This window comes from Archocentrus centrarchus, unplaced genomic scaffold (assembly GCF_007364275.1).
Source record: "Archocentrus centrarchus isolate MPI-CPG fArcCen1 unplaced genomic scaffold, fArcCen1 scaffold_41_ctg1, whole genome shotgun sequence".
Lineage (NCBI taxonomy): Eukaryota > Metazoa > Chordata > Actinopteri > Cichliformes > Cichlidae > Archocentrus > Archocentrus centrarchus.
Window position 1 is genome coordinate 2,705,123 of NW_022060267.1, and position 12,183 is coordinate 2,717,305.

The following is a 12,183-nucleotide window of genomic DNA, read 5'->3' on the forward strand; positions in this document are numbered from 1 at the left end:
GGCCAAGCCGGGTCGGGAGAAAAAGGTGTCAGAATACAGCCAGAGTGCTGTATTCTGATATTAAAAAGAGTGTCATACGTGATATGACACAGAGCAGGCGGAATTATAAAGTCAACACACAGGTGGACTCTTTTTAGTCATTAGCAGTCAGGAAACTTCTGAATGCAACTGGTTGCACTCAGAGAAAAGGAGGCTCAATACTTTTGCACACTGCACTTTTCAGTTTTGTTTGTAAAGAATGTTTTGAATCATGTATAATTTTCTTTCCACTTCACAATTGTAACCACTTTGTGTTGGTCTTTCACATTAAATTCCAGTGAAATATATTTATGTTTGTGGTTGTAATGTGACAAAATATGGAAAAGTTCAAGGGGTATGAATACATTTTTGCAAGACACTGTATTTAGCTGCATTAATACATGATCTTTAGATTGTATCCAAAAGTTTCTTCACATGGACAAATCAGTAAGTTCAGAACAACAAACTCCATCCAGGAGAACTTTGATTCATCCTGCAGGACAGTGGAAATCCCTCAGTGTTTAAACTGGTTTGAACTGGTCCATAAACTGGTTTCTGTGACATCAGTAAGAGCTCCACTGTGACATTAACATGATGATGCAGGTAAAACACTCAGCTGAGAGTTTGTGTTGTTTATTTTGGTTTGAAGACGTCCAGTAAAAATCTATAAATGTGAATCAGATAAGCAGAGAGACCAAAATCACTGAGATCTGGATTACATGGACTCAGCAGTTACACAGTAAAGCATCAAACAGCAGAGTCCACATGAAATCTGATCCAGGACCATCTCAGTACTGCTGCTGGTTGTTGTGGTGTTCACTGGGATGTCCTGGATCAGGTTCAGACAGATCATCAGTCTGCTGAACACAGGAAGCAGCTGCTTCTTATTCCATCAGACACAAACAGGACCAGGATCAGTTAGTGGGAACCAGGATATGACCTGGAGAAAGAAGAGATGACAGTCAACAACCTCTAAACTGATCAGTGCTAATGATCAATGCCAATGTTGAATCATTAGCATTGTTCTGAACTGATCAGCACCAATGATTCAGTAAAGTTTCCACTTTCAGGACTTGGATCAGGTCTGAGGATCCTCTGAAAGCAGAAACATGGATGCAGCCTGAAACTGGAAGTGAGCTGTTGGTCCAAAAATGGGCTGAAACTGGTTTAAAACAGCCTGGAAATGAATTTTAATACTCTAATAGTAAAAAAACACTGATATAAAGTAGACCCACACAGGTTTTTGACTCATGTAATGGGGTTTAAGATTAAGACTGGTCTAAACTGGTTCCAGTCTGGTATGAACTGGTCTGTGAGTGTGAGTCCTGCTCTGACCTCGGGCCTTCCTCTTGTAGTAGATGAATCCAGCCAGAGATAAGATCAGACCCAGGATCAGTCCTGAGGCTCCGATGGCGAGCTTGTTCCTCTCTGACTCAGGCATGGACGGGTCTGAGGACACACAGATCAGTCACACAGGTGAGAGTCACACAGGTAAGCAAACAGACAGGTGTGTGCAGACAGACAGGTATTTACCCCAGTCAGTTCTCAGAGGTTCCTTCAGGCTGGCGTGCTCCACCACACAGGAGATCTTCTCTCCAGACCTTCAACACAGACCAACATCACTGACTCACACAGACCACTCAGATCTGGACCAGGACCTTAAACCTTTAAGCTTCAGTGCAGACTTCATATTAAAAGTTGTTCTGGTTTCCATCATTGAGATGTTATCTGCTCCTGGACCTGATGTGGGCTCACCTGGGCGTGTACTCCAGGTGGGAGTGGACCTGGTAGTACCAATCACCATCTGCCATCTCCTCAGTGGAAGTGACATCAGAGGTGACTTCCTGTCCATCTCTGAGCCAGCTCACTTTGATCTCACTGGGGTAGAAGTCGTAGACGCTGCAGACCAACATGGCAGGATGGTGACTGGAGAGAGGCGTCGTGGACCGAAGTCTGACGTAGGGCTGAACTGAAAGAAATGATTAGTTCCTGTTATTAATATCATACTTCAGTGATCACTGTATTTGGATTGACAAAAATATTAAGTACGGTGGCTCTGAGAGGTCACACACAAAACACCAGCGAATAAAGAAAGAAAAAACTCACAACAAAGGAAATATTTCTGAGGAGACAATAATGATGGAGCAGCTGTGAAAATGACAACAAAACAAGAAGGATCTCACTGAGACACAGTTTGAAGAAGCAGAGGCTCCATCAGTGCTGTGAGGGAGGAAAACCTGCAGTAAAACCTGTTTGAATCACATGACTCAGTCATTACTGTAGATGCATGTTAGCTGTTTACACGTCCACAGCTGCTCTGTTGTGCTTTGTGTTTTTCTATTTGAAATAATAAAGTTTGTTATTGTTGAGAATTAAAACTGTGCCGCAGATGTTTCTTCACACTTGTGTGACTCATTTAAATCTTCTCTTACAAACACATCTGCCATAAATCAGCTGCAGTCTCAAACTGAGCCTCTGCAGTGAATCAGCAGCTCTGTAACAGCTAAACTCTGAGCTGAATCTGAGCCTGAATGTTGCTGCTGCTGTAAAACTACAATGTTCACAGGCTCTCCTTCAGTGACCTGCAGAGGGCAGCAGAGGTACAACAGCTTAGAAGGAAGACGAGTGTGAGGCTGTAAGAAGTTGAGAGTAATGATAATAAGAGTGAAACTGCTAAGAAACGACCTGTCAGGGAGAAACTGAGCAGCTGCTTGATTTCTTCTGTCCTAACAACAAACTCACACCTGTGTGTTACAGGAGTTTCATTTCAGAGGTCAGTCTGTGGTTTTAGAGTAAAGCTGGTGGATATCTGACACACAGGTGAACTGTGACTGTTTCCACTGTGTTTAATATCACAGTCCTGCACACAGCTGATCTGTTTGATTTCTGCTCACTGAGCTGCTGTTTGCTGGGATAAAGTCAAAGTTAAATATATTTGTTAGATATCTTTGTTTTATTTACAGAAGCTTTTTAAACTATTAAACTTTAATCACTGTTATTATCATTGTTTCTAATGTTGATAAAATGCTTTAAAATAATAAAGCAGAAAATGCTTTAATGACTGTTATTGTTGGGCTACTTTGTGCTTTCAGAAAGATTTATATGGAAATGCTAAAAAAATTCTTTGATATTTTACCTTAAAAAAGTTAAATTAAAAAAATGATCATTAGAGTTTCAGTGAGCTGCAGATGTGTTATTGCTGTGTTTCACCACCAGGGGGAGACTTTCCAGTGGCTTTACGGTTGCTGTTATGAACTGCTTTACACGTTTAAATATATGAAAGTCAAATACACTGTAAAGGTGTATCTGTAACCTGCAGCTGTGACAGTTACACACTGAGTCACAGTGCAGTATTCAGAGTGCAGTATTCAGAACTCAGTGTGAGGCTGAACAGGTTCATCTGATGATGTCACACAAACTGCAGACTCACCTGATTTAGTCAGAATATTTCTGTACGAGTTCCCAATGTTGCGTTGGCAGTACGTCTCCTTAGAAGCTCTCTCTTGACTCAGGATTGAAGGGTCATTGTTCCAGTACTCTGCATTCTTCACTCCAAACTCAGTGTATCCAACAAACTTCCCCACACTGCTGCTGAACCTGTTGACCTCCATCTTGTTGTAGTAGAAAGATTGGATGAACTCGATGTCCTTCAGCTCAGTGGAGTTAAACACACAGCGACTCACCATATACTGCATGAAACCATCTGAGAACAGAACAGACTGAAGCTCACACTATAAACTGATCACTGTATTGATCAGCACTGATCAATGTATTGATCCACCTGCTGTGCAGTGACTGATGGTGTGTATTGGTCAACATGTTGCTGAGTGTATTGATCTGTCATTGGTCAGACTATTGATCATTCTGCTGTGTGGAGAGCAGTTAACTATAAGTGGTGTATTGATCAGAGCATTAATTGGAAGGTTATGGATCCAAATATCAGTGAGTGATTAGTATTGATCAGTATTGATCAGTGTATTGATCTTACCTGCAGTGTAGATGGTGATGAAGAGGAGGGTGAAGCAGAGGAAGGATGAAGCCATGTTCCTGAGCTCTCCTGACTGACAGAGCGGCTCTAAGAACCAGAGCACAGGTCACATGACCTGCAGCATCAGCTGTTACCAGGAAGAACTCTGTGGCTCCAGCCTGCAGCTCTTCATCACACACACACACACACACACACACACACACACACACACACTGAGGAAACACACTCTGTGATCAGTGAAGTTCAGGTAAAGTCAGAGGAATGATCCATTAAAGAGCAGCAGGCTGAGACTGATGCAGACAGTAACTGAGGACTTTACTCTCAGCTGTTTTTAAACTATCACCATGTTCACTTTATTTTAAAATCAAACACTCGAAGGAGAGAATGATGAATCTCTCATCAATAGCAACAACAAGCCCCGCCCCCAGCAGACATTTTAGCTGCAATACTGACAAAAAAAAATCTCAATATTTTCTGTAATTTTCTCCATAACAATAATAAACAATATTTTGCATTATTTAAAAATGTGTTCATACAAGAAGTGCAAGCTGGTAAAATATAAGACTTAAATCAGTGCTTTTGAGACAACTTATTTTTATTTTATTTAACCTTTATTTAATGACACTGTGCTGGACATGATAAACAAACAGGAAAAAAAAAGCTTTTCAAAATCAATCGCTCCATAGAAGACTTGATAGAAGGAAAAATAAAATAATAGGCTGTCCGGTGGCCCCCCCCCCACCCACATTATAGCAAAATAAACCACAGAAACTACACCCCTTCATCTGATGTGAAACCAGCTTCAGTGTATTATCAGAGGCTCCAAACAAGCTTGGGAAATCTTTTTGTATCCAAATCCGGCTTTGAACTTCTCCACAGCAGCATCTCGGACCTGCCTGGTGTGTTCCTCGGTCTTCATGATGCTCTCTGCACTTTGAACAGAACCCTGAGACGCTCACAGAGCAGGTGCATTTATACGGAGACTTGATTACACACAGGTGGATTCTGTTTATCATCATCAGTCATTTGGGACAACATTGGATCATTCAGAGATCCTCACTGAACTTCTGGAGTGAGTTTGCTGCACTGAAAGTAAAGGGGACCAATAATATTGCACGCCCCACTTTTCAGTTTTTTATTTGTTAAAAAAGTTTGACACATCCAATAAATTTCCTTCCACTTCACCATTGTGTCCCACTTGTTGTTGATTCTTCACAAAAAATTAAAATTTTATATCTTTATGTTGAAGCCTGAAATGTGCCAAAAGGTTGAAAAGTTCAAGGGGGCCGAATACTTTTGCAAGGCACTGTATATCTATATAGCATATGTACATATATTTACCTATATAACAAATGCAAATCAAACAACAATAAATAAAATGACCAGCAATAGATTTTATAACAATCTCAAGGTGTTCGAAAAGGGAGCAGGAAGAAGCAATAGCTTATCTAGTCCTGTCCCCATTGCCTTTTACAAGTTCATAATCAAACTGGATTATAATATTAACCAAACATACCTATGCACATGCATACACTGACACAAGCATAAATAAATCCATTATTACTCCTAGAAACTTATGTTAGTAAACTTGTTCAATCCTTACATTATTAATTTCTAACTTTACCATAGTATTAATGTTTTTTATTTCCAAACAACATAAAATTTGTCTTAGTCAATTTAAAGATAATTTATTTCTGTCAAATCAATATTTAAGTTTATCAGTTTCTTTGCCAACATCATCCAAAACCTGTTTTAAATCATCCCCAGAAAAAAAAATAGTTGTATCATCAGCAAATATACAAAATTGAAAACATTAGTCACTCTACATATATCATTAATATACATAATAACAATTTGGGACCCAATACTGAGCCTTGTGGAACCCCACATGTAATATTCAAACATGAAGATTTGGACTGAACAATTTGTACATATTGCTGCCTGTTGTCAAGATAACTTTTCAACCAGTTATTTGCTACCCCCTCTCACTCCATATCTTCCTTTTTATATATCCCCACTGTATATTTTCTGTTTTGTATATATTCCGTTATATGTCACCGATTCTGTTCATAATTTTTATGGACAGAATTTCTAGGCGTAGCCAGGTGGCGGAAGGCTTCTTCCTTGGTGGCCTCAGAGTCTCATCTCTGCTTTTTGCAGATGATGCGGTTCTGTTGGCTCCATCAGGGGGGGCCTCCAGCTCGCAGTGGAACGGTTCGCAGCCGAGTGTGAAGCGGCTGGCATGAGAATCAGCACCTCTAAGTCTGAGGCCATGGTCCTCAGCTGGAAAAGGGTGGAGTGCCCTCTCCGTCTCAGGAACGAGTTCTTGCCTCAAGTGGAGGAGTTTAAGTATCTCGGGGTCTTGTTCACGAGTGATGGGAGAAGGGAACGGGAGATCGACAGGCGGATCGGGGCTGCTTCTGCAGTGATGCGGACGCTGCACCGGTCCGTCGTGGTGAAGAGGGAGCTTAGCGTAAAAGCGAGGCTCCTGATTTACCGGTCGATCTACGTTCCTACCCTCACCTATGGTCACGAGCTTGGGTAGTGACCGAAAGAATAAGATCGCGAATACAAGCGGCAGAAATGAGTTTCCTTCGAAGGGTGGCTGGCCTCTCCCTTAGAGATAAGGTGAGGAGTGCGGCCATCCGGGAGGGGCTCGGAGTAGAGCTGCTGCTCCTCCACATCGAAAGGAGCCAGTTGAGGTGGCTCGGACATCTGATTATGATGCCTCCTGGCCGCCTCCTGGGTGAGGTGTTCCGGGCAGGTCCCACCGGGAGGAGGCCCCGTGGTAGACCCAGGACACGCTGGAGAGATTGTGTATCTCGGCTGGCCTGGGAACGCCTTGGGGTCCCTCCGGATGGGCTGGAGGAGGTGGCTGGGGAGAGGGAAGCCTGGGCTTCTCTGCTTAGGCTTCTGCCCCCGCGACCCGGCCCCGGATAAGCGGAAGAAAATGGATGGATGGATGGATGTTCCATTAACGCTATCATTGCCAACGATGTTGACCTGGCTGCCCTAAAACCATACTGACTTTCCATTAAAACATTGCTTTTTTCATTAAAATTGTCAAGCCACAAACAATTTCTCCATTATCTTAGAGAACTGTGAAAGTAAAGAGACTGGCCTATAACTAGTAAAGTCATGAACATCACCGGCTTTGTGTAAAGGAATAACTTTAGCAATTTTCATTCTCTCAGGGAATGTACCTGTGCTGAATGATTACACAGATATGTTAAAGGGGACACAATTCCATCAATTACCTTTTTTACTACCGTCATATCAATATCATCACAGTCTTTTGAAAGTTTATTTTTACATTTATTTACCATTTCAATAATCTCTCTTTCTTCTACCGGTTTCAAAAATAATGAATTTGAATTATTAAGTCCACAAAACTCACTCACACTTTTCTGCTCTGATGGTATATTTTGTATTTCCTTGGCCAGTCTTGGACCCACCTTAACAAAGAAATCATTAAATCTATTAACCACCACATTCCTATTTGTAATTGGCATTTTCTATAAAATAATCAGGATAATTAGCTTTGCTTGATTTATTTCTAATAATAATATTTAATATATTCCATGTTGCTTTAATATTGTCCTTATTTTCATTAAATATCTTATTATAATACTCAATTTTGGATTTCCTAATGATACTGATTAACCTATTCTTGTATGTTTTATACCTTAGTTTATTATGTTTCGTTCTACAGTTTATAAATTGCCTATAAAGAGTTTTCTTTTTTTTTTTACAAGCATTCTGTAAGCCTTTGGACATTTGAGAACTTGTTTTTGTGACAATATTGTTGTATTGGACAGTGTTTATTGTACAAGGTTTTAAAAGTATGTATGAACAATTCATATGCTTTGTTTACATCACCTTCTTCATATACACTCTTCCAGTTATAGTTTAGTAAATTCATTTTGAAAGCGGATATGGACTCCTCAGTTCTCACCCTTATATATAGCACCTCCTGTTGCACAATTTCCCTCCTATAGCTACATTCTAGTACTAAAAAAGCAGGTAGGTGATCACTAATGTCATTCATCAACAATCCACTGATTACATTACTGTCTATATTATTTATAAAGATATTATAAATCAGAGTGGCACTGTAGGATGTTATTCTACTTGGCTTTGTGATTGTTGGATAAAGACTCATGCTGTACATGCACTCAATAAAATCATCCGTCCGTTTGTGTTTATTGGCATTCAGCAGATCTATATTAAAATCCCCACAAATTAAATTAATCTTTTGCATTTTTTTTTGAGAACAGATCCTCCATTATATTACTAAACAATTCAATATTAGAACCTGGTGTTCTGTACACACAACTAACAACTATGTTTTTCATTTTTTCCATATCTATTTCAATAGTAAGGCACTCCAATATGTCATCAATGGCTAATGTCATACTATCCACAATCCTATATCTAAGGCTCTTTTGAACATACAGAGCCACACCACCCCCTTTTTTGGATTTTCTATTCATACACATTAATTCATATCCATCTAACTCAATATTCATCACCTTATCATCTGTAAGCCATGTTTCAGAGATTGCAATAATATTAAATGGTTTTCTAAACTGCACTAAATAATCTTTTATGTTCTGGAAATTTGTATATAGACTCCTGCTATTAAAATGGATAAGTGAAATTCCATGAACCTTTTTAATTGTGTCATCAAACTGTAGCAACAGTTTGTTTCCATATTATTTAGAAAATTTTGATCAGGATCTAAATGATTATCATTATCTAACATACTAAAGCATAAGCAGTGAGCGCGTGGACACGAGGCGTTTGATTGTTGTTTTTTCCTCATTAGCATACTCAATAACATCAGCTCATTGTTAACACAGCAATTACGATATTATCATAGACGATCTATGTTATATCGCACACCCCTATTTGACAACCGGAGTCCCGCCATCCGCGCTTGAAAAAAATTTGCGCATCTACATCAGTATATGCGGTTCAACCCGTGGTGCCTTTAGGAGCACCTCGTAAATTTAGCTATCTATATTTTAACAGACTTAAACAATATCATTTTGTGCACTTTTTTAATAGTTTGCATATCCTATACAAACTAAAGTGATACACAACATAAGCAACACTATACAGGCATATTTACATATCTACAAGAATATCATAACCAGGTTGTTACAAGCATATAGCACCATGTTCATACTCATAGTTTATTTGTGAAAAGACAAGTTCCAAATGGTTAATGAAATCACAAGATTACCCTCATACACTGATGTTTAAACAGATATTCAAAAATATGTAAAAAGTTGAAATCAAATTGTTCTCTGTAAGCACCACCATATCCTCATTAAACATGTTCTCAGGTGCCTCTGAGAGCATTTTAAGTTGTTTGACTGCAGTATTTTGAAGTATTACTTTCCAAAGTCACCACATTATATCACCCACTTCTGTGGCTGCACAGAGGGTGACATCACCACCCCGTTGAGCAGGGACTTCCACATGTTGCGTGAAAAGGGCGCTCCTACATGTGGTTGTTGTTCAGTTATGGAAAAGGGGGGGTGCACTTGGACACTGCACTGTAATGACCATCACAGTACCTGCATTGTAGCATATTGAGTGTCAAGCGTTGTGCAGCATGAGCAGTGAATGATGATGCTGCCACAGAGACTCTGCTCAGAGTGGGTTGGACCCTTTGTCCTGCTCTCCTCATGGTCATCCTGTGGACGAGGACGTGGTTTGTTTCCTCGATCTTCTTCCTATTTCTCCTCATCCGCCACCTCTCACACACACTCTTCCTCCTCTGCCTCTCTGTGTGTGTCTGTCCATAATAGATGCACATGCACACTGAACTGACTTGATCCTGTCCAGCTGGTCTGCTCACATCATTGGACACATGTGTGTGTTCAGTTGTGAGTTGCTGTGTGTAACAGTGTACCATGTAATAGCAGTGTTGGAGTTGTGTTTGCATTCTGCTGCCAGTGTTTAAGGTTCAGCAGCAAACGTGTTGAAGTGTGTTTGTGTGTGATTGGAGACGTTTGTTCAGGCCTCTGTGGACTTGGTTTAGAGACTGAGGTTTAGTGTTTTAGTGATTGTGAAATACTAAAATATGATTTTTTTGCTCTATGTTAGAGATTTTATTTTTTCTTCATTTTTTCTGGGTTTCTTTTTTTACTTTGACCCAATTATGTCAAAAACTGAATCAGGTGATCTGGGAGCTGCTGACCACCTTTAGTGCAAAGTCAGTATGAAGCAGATCAATAGCTCTGCTGTAATATTCTTAATAAGATCCTGCTCCCCCTCCAAGGGCGGGTCATAAACCACCTACAGTAAACTGTGACAGTAATACTGCAGTAATGATAATCTATAATACTGTCAGTAGTCATATTTATACACACCTGTCCTTCCTAATTAAAAGGACACTTTTTATTGTGAAACATGTCTGGGTTTGATCTTCCTCCTGGTCTGTATTGATCATACAGATAATATGGATATGATGGAAGAAGGTCACTGAGCTGCAAACATGTCAGTGTGCAGATTAGATTTTAGGGCTGCAACGATTCATCGATTAACTCGATTAAATCGATTCTAAAAATTTATCGACACAAATTTACTGTGTCGATGCTTCGTTTAAACTCTGCAGCGCTCAGCTGTCTCGGTGTAAGCGGCGCTCCTCACTAGCATTAGCAGCATTAGTGCTGACGTTTTTTTGTGGGTTTATTGGGGGCTGGCAAACCAACATAGAACTGCATTACTGCCACCTACTGAACTGGAGTGTGAATCACTCACGTATACACAAGCACACACTCTAAAAAGCTCTCCGTCGCTGCGATGGATTTCCTTTAACACAGAGTGGATCATCACTAGAGTTGCCACCTGTCTCGTAAAATACAGAACCCCGTATGTTACGGGACTCCGTGGAATACGGCTCCGTAACATGCCGTGTTCCGTACTTTACGGGACGGGTGGCAACTGTCGCTGACATGCATTTCCACGCCTCCACTGCTCTCTGTGTGTCTGTGTGTGTTGTGCTCGCTGAGAATTTCAGCTGCTATTTTGTCTTTACTTCAGCTGTAGCTACCAGAACTGGTTTGCTAGCGAGCGCGGGGCCATTAGCACTAGCGATGGTTCGGTACCGGAAGGCCCGCCCCCCAGGACCGAGGGGCTCCTTCAAAATATTTTTTATACTTTAATCCCTTATTAGTGACTAAATGTAGACCTGCAGTAGAAACGTATTTTCGAGAATGCTTGTGAATACAAAGCTTTACACCATTACTCACACATGCGCCATGGCTCCCGCAGCTACTAGTTTTTCAAAACACTCATAGCAGGCAGCGGTTTTAACTGCGCAAGCGCAAAGAGGCGAAGCTGTGACGGTGAGCTCAAGTAGTGAAAAAGGAAACGTTTTTCCAGCGTCCAAAAACAGCAGCTTTTTCTTTTAGTAACCACCATTAAATCTGTGAAACAGCTGGAGGTCCTTCATCAAGCACCTGATCAGCAAGTGTTAAGGTGAAGAAAAGAGAACTTTGTAGCTGCTCCATTCACCGCTGTTGTTCACAGGCGAAAAACTGCAGTACGGAAGTTAAAATATGCAGATAAACTGTTAATAAAAAAAAGTATTTCTTATCCGATTACTCGATTAATCGCTGGAATAATCGATAGAATACTCGATTATTAAAATAATCGTTTTATGCAGCCCTATTAGATTTTATCACATAAATCTGATTCAGTCAGTTTAAATGTTTTAAATGGAAATTCTGAATTTCAGTGAACTTCAAATTCATATTTCAGCTCATCATCATTGATTATTAGTGATCAAACAGGCTGATGATCAAGAGTAAAAAGCAGAGAAAACCTTGATGTTATCATTCAGAATCAAACCAAACTTTGTTTCAATCATTTCTAAAGTCTCTGAAGAGGAAGAGCATCAGTGAGGATGAAGATTCATGTGGTGACAGCCTGATACCTGCTAATGTTTGAGCTCACCTTCAACCTGTTTAATCAAAGTTTTGTTTTCAACAGCAAAAGATTATTTACATCTGTGTGCTGCATGTTGATGATGATGATGATGATGTTGATGATGATGATGATGATGATGATGATGATGATGATGATGATGTTAAACATGTGTTAAAGTCTGATACAGCAGAGTCCCTCCTGTAGTTGCTGCTCTGCATCATCTCATTCATGAC

General features: G+C 40.2%; 1 protein-coding gene across 4 annotated transcripts; it reads right to left on the reverse strand.

The window, feature by feature from the left end:
* Positions 1-635: 635 nt before the first annotated feature.
* Positions 636-4,101, reverse strand: LOC115777002 (H-2 class II histocompatibility antigen, E-S beta chain-like). 4 transcript variants are annotated; one of them, XM_030724807.1, is made up of 7 exons: positions 4,007-4,101; positions 3,449-3,721; positions 2,125-2,166; positions 1,774-1,987; positions 1,552-1,619; positions 1,354-1,467; positions 636-958 (listed from the first exon to the last, which is right to left on the reverse strand). In XM_030724807.1, exons 1-7 carry the CDS (start codon positions 4,059-4,061, stop codon positions 933-935), a joined length of 792 nt encoding a protein of 263 aa, XP_030580667.1. In that variant the 5' UTR covers positions 4,062-4,101; the 3' UTR covers positions 636-932. The 4 variants fall into 4 exon arrangements, with proteins under 4 accessions (XP_030580667.1, XP_030580670.1, XP_030580669.1 ...); XM_030724810.1 differs by having other exon boundaries at positions 3,449-3,629; positions 4,007-4,096; XM_030724809.1 differs by having other exon boundaries at positions 3,449-3,737; positions 4,007-4,071.
* Between the last annotated feature and the right edge of the window lie 8,082 nt (positions 4,102-12,183).